Source organism: Lactuca saligna, chromosome 5, assembly GCF_052625555.1.
Source record: "Lactuca saligna cultivar CGN05327 chromosome 5, ASM5262555v1, whole genome shotgun sequence".
Taxonomy (NCBI): Eukaryota; Viridiplantae; Streptophyta; class Magnoliopsida; order Asterales; family Asteraceae; genus Lactuca; species Lactuca saligna.
In genome coordinates, this window is record NC_136421.1 from 243536498 (window position 1) to 243549428 (window position 12931).

At 28.1% G+C, this 12931-nt stretch overlaps 2 protein-coding genes across 2 annotated transcripts; both read left to right on the forward strand.

The window, feature by feature from the left end:
- LOC145046448 (uncharacterized) lies at positions 1 to 2428 on the forward strand. The gene is made up of 11 exons (XM_078994734.1): positions 1 to 21; positions 117 to 370; positions 489 to 548; positions 621 to 748; positions 840 to 924; positions 1016 to 1151; positions 1307 to 1515; positions 1597 to 1717; positions 1849 to 2031; positions 2120 to 2188; positions 2261 to 2428. Exons 1-11 carry the CDS (start codon positions 1 to 3, stop codon positions 2426 to 2428), a joined length of 1434 nt encoding a protein of 477 aa, XP_078850860.1.
- Positions 2429 to 7748: 5320 nt separating this feature from the next.
- LOC145046449 (uncharacterized) lies at positions 7749 to 12478 on the forward strand. The gene is made up of 7 exons (XM_078994735.1): positions 7749 to 7932; positions 8035 to 8470; positions 8563 to 9491; positions 9612 to 9641; positions 9744 to 10691; positions 10737 to 10828; positions 10976 to 12478. Exons 1-7 carry the CDS (start codon positions 7749 to 7751, stop codon positions 12476 to 12478), a joined length of 4122 nt encoding a protein of 1373 aa, XP_078850861.1.
- The last annotated feature ends 453 nt before the right edge of the window (positions 12479 to 12931 follow it).

Genomic DNA, 12931 nt, shown 5'->3' on the forward strand with positions numbered 1-12931 from the left:
ATGATTTTGATGGATGAGGAGGTATAAGATGGATGTATTCAATTATTATTTTTATAAAAAATTATTCATACTCATAAGCAATTATATTTAAATATTTATTATTTCATTTATTTTAGGGAAGGAAAATTCATGCATCATGTGTGAAGAAATGGTTTCCTAAATTCAAGCGCTATTTAAAAGAGGATAGTTCAATTTACGTCAAGAAACCTAACGTCGCACCAAATACTTCAAAATTTAAGTTTGCTCATCCGGAATCAAAACTAAATTTTTATCACGATACAATTGTAAAAGATTGTGAAAACTTTTCTGGATCTGCACATGGCTTTCATTTTGTTGACTTCAATACTATCGTTTCTAACAACATCCTGGAGTCAAACTCTTTTGGTTAGTTTATTTAATATTAACTTTTGCTATATAACATCCTAAATTCTTTCTTCGTATTACAATTTGATATTTTATATTAAATTATATTTCCTTGCTTTTTGTAGATATTATTGGACACAAGATAAATCAAAACACAAGATGCTCTTGCATCTTCAAGATATAGAGTATTCACCATTATTACAAACAAGTAATATAGCTTCATTTATATTATTTACAATATTTGTTTATTATTTCAGGGATACTAAGCTTAAGATAACTTTGTGGGGTCATAATGCATACTACATGCATAATTTTCTTGCTAACAATAACAGCCTTGCTCCAGTTGTTGTTATTGTTCAATTTGCCAGGGTGAAGTTTATTAATCGTTTGTAACTATTTTTAACAAGCATAATCTAATATATATATATATATATATATATATATATATTATTGAATAATCAAATTTATTTTGGCAGGTCGTCCTTTTTCATCCACCTACTTTGATGTTAGTAGGGTTTTCATAAACAATGATATCGATGAAATTACAATCTACAAAAACAAGTATTTTCATTTAGAATTTCCTTTGTATTATCAGATTTATTTATTTCATACTATAATAAATTTAAGTCATTTCTTTGTTGTAAATGAACAGATTGGTCTCTGAAAATGGACAACAACTGTCATCAACTGGAATTAAAATGATTGCATCAAAACAAGACACAGAACACGATGACTTTTTGAAAAATCATTTGTTTTCTAACATTGAAGACTTGTTTGAACCTTTGGAGGTACTTTACATTAATTTTAAAATTGTTAGTTTAATGCACTTATGTTTTTACATTTTAAATGTTTTTTCATATTTAGAGTATATTGTTATAACTAAACTAAAATACACTTTCGCAAAATAACATTTATTAACAATGAGCATTATTTTAATATCCAGGAAAAGACAGTCATTATTGTTGGTACTATTAAGGGAATACGTCAAAATATACGTTGGTATTACCTTGCTTGTAGCAACTGCAAAAAGTCAGCAAAAGAAAAAGAGTCTTCAACTGATAAGGTTGATGGTTCTCATGAAGTGGCCGAAATCGTTACTTATGAATGTGCTAATCTTAAATGCAAAAATATCAAAATTTCGGTTATTCCAAGGTATTAGATATTAATTTTATATAATAATAATATATGTTTATCATAATTGTCTAATATAATATAATTTTATGCTTTATTTAGATTTAAAATCCCACTTCGGGTTCAAGACAACACAGGAACATTGACTTTAACTTTATTTGACCAAGAAGCAAAGAAGTTGTTCAAATACACAGCTAAAGAGTTGTATGATAAAAACAAGAAGGTATTATTTTATATTTTAACTATGCATCAGTGTGGATTTTTTTCAAAAGGTGTTTACAATTGTGTTGGCCTAAAACTTGGCATTATATATTTTACATACAAATTTTCTAATGATATTTATTTACATTTTAGCTTGGCAACAATTTGGAATTGTATCCAATGGAGTTGAAAGTTGTGTTGGACAGAAAGTTGGCAATTAAGATTGATATCACACGTTACAATGTCGATAATAAAAGTAATATTTATGGGATATCAAGATTAACCGAGAATGCAGACATAATTGATGAATTGGAAAAAAATAATCTTACTCCACAGGTTTTTTTCAACAATTATATTTTGTTTTTTAACACATTGACCCAACAATATCTAACTCAATATCATTTGTTTTCATCTTGTGATGCAGCCTGCTAATTCTGATTCATTCTTGATTGGTTCTTCAGATGTTGGTTCTCATAACACCAAAGTTCTCAAGGTTTCAGTTTTTAAAATATATTTCTCAAATATTTTGTTTTAATTTATAACAACTAACTAAATATTTTTTTAGGATTCTTTTTCACAGACAGGTGAAAATTTAACTCCATGTGCTAGGGACAAGTCAACTGCAACAAGTCCTATAAAATTCATTTCTACACCAATTGAGTTGAAAAGAAACTCTGCTACATGCATAGATATTGATGAAATGGAGAATTTGTCTACTTCTAAAAATCATTGACTGTCACCACCAGATGAACAACCAACTCCTCTTTTGGTACCCAAGAAAGAAAAGTAAATGCATTTTACTTCGACAAACAATCTTACTTCGTGTTTAATTTTGATGTCGCATCATAGACTCCTAAGCCGTTTACGTTTTTATCTTTCTTGGTTTTGAATGTTTTTTTTGGGATTTCATGGTTGTCATTTTTGTTTCTTGAAAGTACATTCGGACCATTGGGTTTTTTTGTAGTCCTATAATTTCGTTTGCCATGTTATTTTGTTTTTCCTACAACTTATTTTAAACTACATTGCTTTATTCGCACAAAATCTTGAAGAATTACATTCATATGTGTAATTATGCAGTTACTTATATGTTTCATTTTACATATCAATTTATTTGACATACCACTTTATTTTACCTAAATGTACTTCTGTATTTACACTATCTCTGTAATTAACTAACTTATTTACCCCTAATCAACTTAAACACATAATAACAATGTGTGTTTATATCAATAAACATCAGTTAAATAGCATTGTACTTTCTTTTTTGCTGTTTGTATTTCTTTTTGTTTGCTGATTTTAAATGTCAAGTTTAATGTAAACAACAAATTTTAAACTTCAGTAAAATTACCATTTATTTATGTCTTAAATGTAAAACATATGTAAAAACAAATCCTTTCTTCTGAACAAAATAGTATGAGAATTTACCATTTAATGAATAAAAATTATATAAAATTGTCATTAAATTCAGAAAATGAAAATAATATGAAATTTTACTAATAACAAAATAATATATGTGCTAACTACTACTAAATTGCATTATGCATGTATAGTTATTATTTTCAGTCTCTAAGTATTAAGTTAGCACAATATAATTATGTCTTAAATGTAAAACATGTGTAAAAACAAATCCTTTCTTCTGAACAAAATAGAGAGCCAATTATGAACAATATACCAAACCATCTGTCAAATTAAACTGTAAAAAAGAATTTCACATTTTGGTGTTGGATAGTTCATTAAGGATGAATTGTATGTTGGTGTTGGATTTTTATAATTTCACACTAGCTTTAAACTCGTTGAAACCACGGTTGTAAAAGAAAAACATAATTCATAATTAGAAATCATAATTACTAATCAAATATTCACAGCAGAAATCCTCTCACTTAAGATCTTTTAACCGTTCCTTCTTTTTCCACCAATCATGGTTCATCAAACTAGAAAAAGGACCCTTTTACCCATGTCCATAGAATAACCACGACTTCTAATTTTTAAAATATGAACTATAATATCAAAATTACATTGTTGTAATAAGAAAAAAATAGTAATTAGAAGTGGTTTGGAGCAACCTTCTTTTTTTTATTTTTTATTATAACATCGTACTTATAATTATTTTCTACTAAAGCATCTTGCTTTACAAAATATTGAGTAAATTACAAATATCTCCATGGGGGTAGCAAAGTGAAACATCATTGAAACACGTATAATGTACTCATTAATCATATATTGCAAATAGTTAGTTTTTTACAAATATAAAGAACAAACTAAATGTTATGTACCAAAATGATGATGAAAATACCCTTGTGATACTATGCCTTTTAGTGACATATTAACAGTTGATGTTAACAAAATAAACTTGTCTTTGGAACACATCTCATATACACAAATGGTTTGTTTTTTTGGTGTAGTTTTCATATAGAAATCGTAAATAGTCGGTTAATAAAGGGTATAAGGGCTCTTTTTGCAACCTAATCTATAAATTTGTAAATTAAATTCACTTTTTTTTTCTATGAACGTTGAACATCCATCAAGGTTTCAACTGAATCCTTGCAATCTGTCAAATTTCTCTTTCCAAACAAACTATAATATTCCATTGACAAATTTTAGTTTTACTGATTAGATCTGATTAGATCTTACTGCCATTTACCCCAAAATAAAATCCATCAATTTTACCAAATTGCACTAACACATAATTTATTAAAACTATATATATATATATATATATATATATATATATATATATATATATATATATATATATATATATATATATATATATATATATATATATATATAACGACTTGAAAAGTATAAAGTCGGTAAAGTAAAAGGAATCAAAGAAAAAAATCACTACCAAATGTTATGTGTATTACATCATGTGCATTTCACATTACATCATATATTATACATCATATATTATAGTCATAGCAATGAATTCAAGTTATGAATAGGAGTTACTATTTGTATCAAATACTTTATGGGTATCTAACCACTACTACTGTGAATGCTCCCATTTTAAGGCTTCAACTAAGCGTGTGATTTTCATAATATTTTCATTTCACGTTGTCATAGCGGAGAAGAAATACGAAATAAACAATCCATTTTTATCATTTTTACCGAAATTCAAGCATGATTAACAACAATTTTTTTAATACTTTCAAAATTTTAAAACAGATTATGTTCCCTCCACAACATTTCAAAAACAAAAGTTCAAACCTAAATTAAAAGATTATAAAACCCTAACCTTATTTTAGGTCGTTTCCTCTGAATCCTCTTTGCTTTGATGATCGCAGTTCCGTTTTTGCATCCTTGATTCATGTTGTACTCTCCAATTCCCTACTACAGGTAAGCAATTCTTTACTGTTTAAAAATCGAAACTTTCAGTGAACTAAGAACTCGATTTGTAGAATACGTTCGTCACCGGTCCCAATTTTTCTGACCTTAACAGATCTGTGACCTTGTGAGTTTAATAGATCGACATAAATAAATGAATAAGCTTTAACCCACCTATTTGTTTCCGTTCTTGATTTCTATCTACAGAGAGAAGTGCGATTGTTGTCTGTCTTTGTCTTTCAGACAGATATCTAAACCTTGATGAGTAATTTCAAAAAACCATGGTTTATCTTCTAACTAAACAAAACTCCAGATTATACTTCATCATTAAGTAAATTTACGTAAATGGTCCCTGTTTCATATTAATTGACAGATGTCTATTATATTACCTTGAGAATCATTAAAAAAAAGTTATTTACGTTTTATTTACTACCATAAAATAAGTCTAATAAGATGTTTTACTATTTATAGTGATTATTGTTTAAAATAACCGCAAATAAGACATTAAATCTTGATTACAAAATATTTATACTCATATTTTATGATACTTATTGCTACTTTATATATATATATATATATATATATATATATATATATATATATATATATATATATATATATATATATATATATATATATATATATATATATATATAATTATACTATATTCATAAATTAATTTTAGTTACATGCATAATTGGTTATCAAGAATATTGTTTATATTTAACACATAAGAATTTAAAATGTGACCAAAAAAATTTTATAGTCACACTAAAATTTTCTTATCATGACTATCGACAACTATTACTCACATATAAAACTTTAAACTGTAATAAAAAAAAGTTAGTTTTAATTTTTATCTTTTATCTTGACTATAGTAAAACATTTGGTGACACATTTATTTTATACAATATAGTTTTTTTGTATTTAAATAATACTAATAATAATCGAAAATTAATGCATCCAATGAAATTGACTACCAAACACAACATATGTTTGCAAAAGTTAAAAGCAAGATAACTTTTATTATTTTATTAGAAGTGTTGTATAAATTTTATTGCTCATCTTAATATTTTGAATTTCATTAGATTAAATTGTAGATACAATAGACCAATACTAATATTTATTTTATGTTCATTCCTTATCATGTACTCTAATAACTCTAAGAAAACTTAATATTTTCTAATTTAATAATACAAAAACATATATTTATGGTGTTGTGTTCATATCATACAACTATTAATTCTTTTTAATATAAATATTATTTGTTCATATTTTCTTTTATCAATGGTGTATAAATATTCAATAAATATAATTTGTATATTAAGGTATATAAAAAAAATAAAAAATATTTAAATGCAATCATATTACAAGAATTGACCGACTTATATAATTATATAAAACAAATTGCACTTAAATTTCATAATTTTTATTGCATATCATCTTTTTTTATAAAATAATTGTTCTTATTTTTTCAGATTGCAAACATATCATGAAGTCGTTTAATTCTAAAAAGAGTAGAAAATTAAATTGTTTTTATTTAGATAATAGAAATAACATTAATTTGTCTACTACATCGATCCATCAAACTTCAACCGCTACAAAGTCTATTACTTCAGCTTACAATGGTATGTATTCTGTATTTCACAAAAAAAAAAAAAAAGTTAATTTTTCTTACAGATTTTTTTTGCTCTAAAGAAATCTTTTAATAACATAAAAATATTGCATAACTTATTTTCATATTATATAAATAAAATTTTTTATAACTTCTACATATTTTTAATATATATTGTTAAATTCATACTTAAATAAATATAATATCACGTTGAATCAAGTTCATAATCAAACAATAACATGTATTATTCCAACACTAATATGTATTAACATAATACGAAAAAGAAAATAAGTTGCCTGCTTCACCGACAACGGAAGATTCATCAAATGTAATATTTGTTACCAACAGTTTGAAAGGTACATTTCTCTCTTCATTATTATTATTATTGATTATATATTATTTTCAAAAATTAAATGTTAACCAAATTTCAATCATTTATGATTTTAATTTTGATAGCAAACACAACTATTTACACTCTTGTACATTTTATATCATATACTTTTATTCTTTATGCAGAAACAAACAATAATATGTACTACTTGCAAGCAAGAGAGAACAGAAGACATAGAAAATTATATTTGGATAATAAGAGATCGAAGAAAAGGAATATAAAATACACTGTTCAAAATCCGTCTACACCACATGTCTTGAAAAACACGGATAACTGTAATTTTTTTTTTTTAAATTTTTACACTTCATTAACCTATATAAAAAATACATACATTCTCATCATTTTATATTATTCCCCTGTACTAATATAAAATTTTAAATTGTAATTTTTAATTTATAATATATGTCTTCAATTTTTATAACATGTTGTTTTTTACAGATCAATCAAAAAACGTTGTTCAACAAAATGAAAATGTCTGTTTCTATAGATCACGTGGAAACCAAAGTACACCCCTACAATCTTCTCCTTCATGTATAAATGTTAGAACTCCATTATCTAACATTTCAAACGATAATAATATTTGTTTTTGAAATTTACTTTTAACCACTTTCTAATATATTTATATATATTTACTACTTTTTTCCAACTAATATTAGTTTCAATAACTATGTTACTTCAACGTTACAAAATAAAATACATTACTCTGGACTTCGTAATGGCATGACTTCAAGAAATGCATCTACAATAACTGCTTCTTCATCATCAATCAAGTTAAATCTAGGATGTCATAAATTAAAAAGGAAGTTGGAACATTTATCTCCTATTCCATTGATTGACTTGACAACAGATCTAGAAGATGTACATGAAGTCAATAATGAAAACCTAATAGTAGGTATTTCCAAAGGTAATACATTATATACCCATTTTTTATCTTACACCTGAAATATCATATTGTATATACTTATAAAATTAAATATTTTACTTACACAACTTTATTTTCTTACAGAATATTTGGATCATGGTGATCAAATTGTTGTATGTCAAACATGTCATGCAAAATTATGGAGAAATGAATCCATAAGAGGAAAAAAAAAAGGGAACACAAATTATTCATTATGTTGTGGTTATGGCAAGGTTCAACTACCAGATTTAAAGAACGCACCACCAACTTATGAAAGAATGTTCAGAGCAACGGATTCTAAAAGCAAAAACTTCATGAAAAACATTCGACGTTACAATTCAATGTTTTCTTTTACGTCAATGGGTGGTAAAATTGATTATTCAATCAATAGAGGAAATGCTCCATATATTTTCAGACTTGGTGGTCAAAATTATCATACTATTGGAAGCCTTTTACCACCAAATGGATCGCAACCAAAATTCTCGCAGTTATACATTTATGATACTGAGAACGAAATTTCAAATAGACAAACATGCTTTGGGTATATTTTCAAACTTCTTATTCATACTTAAGTTTAATCTTTTTTTATTTTTATTTTTTTACTAATATTATGTATATTTTCAATTTTTATAGTGGGGAAAAGCATCAATCTACATCAATCGATAATGATATTATTCAAGATTTGAAGGTGATGTTAGATTCAAATAATGTCTTGGTTAGCTCTTATAGGATGGTAAGAGATACTTTTAAAAAAAATCCTGAAGTTGATATGAAGTTAAGAATTATCGGGAAAAGGGATCGAGATGGAAGGACATATAACCTACCAACTGCTTCTGAGGTTGCCGCTTTAATTGTAGGTGACAATTTTGATTCGGTTGAAAATAGAGATATTGTTGTTCAGACAAAATCGGGATTTCTACAGCGTATCAGTGAATTGCATCCTTCTTGCCTTCCTCTCCAATATCCGCTACTATTTCCATATGGGGATGATGGTTACAACGTTGATATTCTTCATAGAGGTGTTAAATCTACAACCAACAACAAGCGCGCAAAATGTACAATGAGAGAATTTTTCGCTTTCAGAATTCAAGACAGAGATCATTCGTTCTCACTGATTCTTAATTCAAAAAGGTTGTTTCAACAATTTTTGGTAGATGCGTATACGATGATTGAAAGTGAAAGAATGTATTTCATACGTAGCCAACAACATGTTCTTAGATGCGAGTCTTACGAGAATTTAAGTAAACAAAAAGCTCAAGGAACTACAAATATCTCCAACATCGGCCAACGTGTGATATTACCTTCATCTTTCACAGGTGGTGCGCGTTATATGCTGCAAAACTATTTGGATGCCATGTCGCTATGTAAATGGTTTGGATATCCTGATTTCTTCATAACCTTTACGTGTAATCCCAAATGGCCAGAGGTTAAAAGGTTCCTTAAGGATACTTCACTTCAACCAGAAGACAGACCTGATATACTATGTAGGTTGTTCAAGATCAAGCTTGATGCATTTATTAAAGACCTAAGGGAGAATCACATTTTCGGCATAGTTCAAGCAGGTATTTCAAATTATGTTTCTTCATAATTGATAAAAGTTATAATTTTTATTACATATTTTTTATATTTTTCCTTACAGTATAATCATTTTTTATTTTTTATTTTTCCAAAATATTTTGCAGTTGTTTATACAATTGAATTTCAAAAAAGAGGTTTGCCGCATAGTCATATATGTTTATTTATGCATTCTGACTACAAGTTACCCACTGTTGAATTGATCGATACGATAATTTCCGCTGAGATACCAAACATAGATGAAGATCCAAAGTTGTATAAACTTGTGCAAGAGTTCATGATTCATGGTCCATGTGGAGCTGAAAACATCAATTGTCCATGCATGGTCGACAACAAGTGTTCGAAAAACTTTCCAAAACAATTCTGTAATCATAACTCTGTTGATCAGAATGGTTTTCCATTATATAGGAGAAGAAATGATGGTCATTTTGTTGAAAAATCGGGTGTGAAATTGGATAATAGAAATGTTGTCCCATACAATAAATATCTATTGAAAAGATATCAGGCACATATTAATGTTGAATGGTGCAATCAGGGTTCTTCTATAAAGTATTTATTCAAATACATAAACAATGGACCTGATAGAGCTACAGTTGCCGTTGTACGAAGCAATAATGAAGCTGATAGTAATGATGCAGTCGATGAAATAAATGAGTATTACGACTGTAGATATTTATCTGCATGTGAAGCATCATGGAGAATTTTTAAATATGATGTTCATTACAGATATCCTTCTGTGGTTAGACTTCCTTTTCATCTTCCTGGTCAACAACAAATCGTATATGGGGAAGACGATGATATTCACGATGTTCTCGACAAACCCTCCGTTGCTTCTTCAATGTTCACAGCTTGGATGGAGTGCAATGCAGTTAATGGTGATGCACGGAAACTTACGTATGTTGAATTTCCTACAAAGTTTGTTTGGAATCGTGGTGATAGGATTTGGAAGCCAAGGGAAGTAGGAAAGTGCATTGGTAGAATTCATTCGGTTTCACCTAAACTAGGGGAAGCTTATTTCCTAAGGATTTTGTTAAATAAGGTGAAAGGTCCGAAATCATTTGAAGAAATTCGCACAGTAAATGGTGAAGAATATTCTTCTTTTAGAGATGCTTGTTGTGCTCTTGGGCTCTTGGATGATGACAATGAATACATCGATGCAATCAAAGAAGCAAGTCATTCTGGATCTGGTTTTACCTACGATTCTTATTTGCTACATTGTTGATGTGTAACAGTATGTCTAAACCGGAGGTTGTTTGGGAAAACACATGGGAATATTTGGCAGATGGAATTCTTTATAACCAACGACATAGATTCAAGTCTCCAGGTATTAAAGATTATTATTATTATTATTATTATTATTATTATTATTATTATTATTATTATTATTTAAGTAGTCATTTATTTATTTTTAAACATCATTAAATAATACTTTTAATTATAAATAAATATTGTTAATAATATTTCTAATTAGTTAGCTCTTTGTCCTCCAGACTTATCACTCAATGAAGATCAGCTTAAGAACTTAACTTTGTTCGAGATAGAACAAGTTTTACTTCGGAATAACTCGAGTCTAAAAAATTATAAAAACATGCCTATCCCGGATCTTGATTCTGTTTCTTCTTCAAACAATCGACTTATCACCGATGAGCTAGAATATGACATTACCGCTATGAAGACCGAGTTTGATCGTATGTTTCTTGCATTGACAAATGAGCAGCGTCACATTTTCCTTGATATCATGAGTGCAGTTAAAGAAAGTAAAGGAGGTGTCTTCTTTGTTTATGGTTATGGTGGAACTGGTAAAACTTTTTTATGGAAGACAATATCTGCCGCTATTAGAAAAGATGGTCATATTGTTCTAAATGTTGCTTCAAGTGGGATTGCTTCATTATTATTGCCCGGAGGTAGAACAGCACACTCCCGATTTATAATTCCATTTGAACTAACAGAGGATTCTGTTTGTAGAATAAATCCAGATAGTGACCTTGCAAGCTTATTGAGAAAAACCTCATTGATAATTTGGGATGAAGCTCCTATGGTCCACAAGCACGCATTTGAAGCTTTAGATCGATGTTTGAAAGATGTATTCAAGTCTGAAAATTCTAGCAACTCAGATATTCCGTTTGGAGGGAAAGTTATTGTTTTTGGAGGAGATTTTAGACAGATCTTACCTGTTATTCCAGGTGGAAGTAGACAAAACATTGTTAATGCTTCGTTAAGTTCTTCATATTTATGGCAACATTGCAAGATCCATAAATTAACAAAAAACATGAGACTAAGTGTTGGAAGGGATCAATCTGATATAGAAAAAATCGGAGATTTTGCAAATTGGTTGTTGGATATAGGAGAAGGCAAACTTGGTGGTATCAACGATGGAGAAATGGTTATTGATATTCCAGATGATATTCTCATTAATGATGCACATGATCCTATAGGTTCATTAATCGAGTTTGTATATCCTTCGATTTTGGAAAAGTACAACAATACAAGCTATTTTCAAGAAAGAGCAATACTTGCTCCAAAGAACGAAGTGGTTCAAGAAATAAACGATCGTTTGCTATTGAAATTTCCAGGAGATGAGGTTGAATACTTAAGTTCAGATAGTATATGCCAATCTGAATTTCTCCATGATCAATTTGATGCAAATTTATATTCACCTGATGTTTTAAATGGTCTGAAAGTATCGGGTTTACCAAACCATACGTTAGTTTTAAAAATCGGTGTTCTAGTTATGTTGCTGAGAAATATTGATCAGAAAAACGGCTTGTGTAATGGAACAAGACTCCAGGTGATTTCATTGGGCAAACGTATTATTGAGGCACGTATCATATTTGGAACTAATATTGGAAACCACACTTTTATTCCAAGAATGTCTCTAACTCCATCAGAAAAGAAAATTCCATTCAAATTTCGAAGAATACAGTTTCCATTGGCTGTATGTTTTGCAATGACCATTAATAAGAGTCAGGGATAGTCATTATCCAAGGTTGGTTTGTTTCTCAAACATCCCGTGTTTTCACATGGCCAATTGTATGTTGCTTTATCTAGAGTTCAAAGTAGGGACGGATTAAAATTGTTAATATTAGATAAGGATGGTAGTCTCACAAATAAAACTTCCAATGTCGTTTATAAGGAAGTTTTTGGGAATTATAAACAATGCTTTTCTACCATCTTTTATTTACTTTTCTTGTATCGTACTTCATCTATCATATTAATTAATTAATTTTTAGAACTTTATTGTATTTGACTTATTCATATTAATGCTAATATCACTATTCTTCATTTTTTCTAAACTTTCATATCTTTTTTTTGTTACAAATTAAAAACTATAATTATATTTCAATTTATCACCCGTGGATTTCCACGGGTTTAAACCTAGTATATATATATATATATATATATATATATATATATATATATATATATA

What these genes read in the sequence shown, in the direction of transcription:
- LOC145046449 (XM_078994735.1), top strand. Translation starts at nt 7,749, where the DNA reads ATGACTTCAAGAAATGCATCTACAATAACTGCTTCTTCATCATCAATC. An exon ending in AATAGTAGGTATTTCCAAAG is followed by an intron (nt 7,933 to 8,034) that starts GTAATACATTAT and finishes ATTTTCTTACAG; the next exon opens with AATATTTGGATCATGGTGAT. An exon ending in AATTGAATTTCAAAAAAGAG is followed by an intron (nt 9,642 to 9,743) that starts GTTTGCCGCATA and finishes TACCAAACATAG; the next exon opens with ATGAAGATCCAAAGTTGTAT.
- LOC145046448 (XM_078994734.1), top strand. Translation starts at nt 1, where the DNA reads ATGATTTTGATGGATGAGGAG. An exon ending in GTTTCTAACAACATCCTGGA is followed by an intron (nt 371 to 488) that starts GTCAAACTCTTT and finishes TGCTTTTTGTAG; the next exon opens with ATATTATTGGACACAAGATA. An exon ending in ATAACACCAAAGTTCTCAAG is followed by an intron (nt 2,189 to 2,260) that starts GTTTCAGTTTTT and finishes ATATTTTTTTAG; the next exon opens with GATTCTTTTTCACAGACAGG.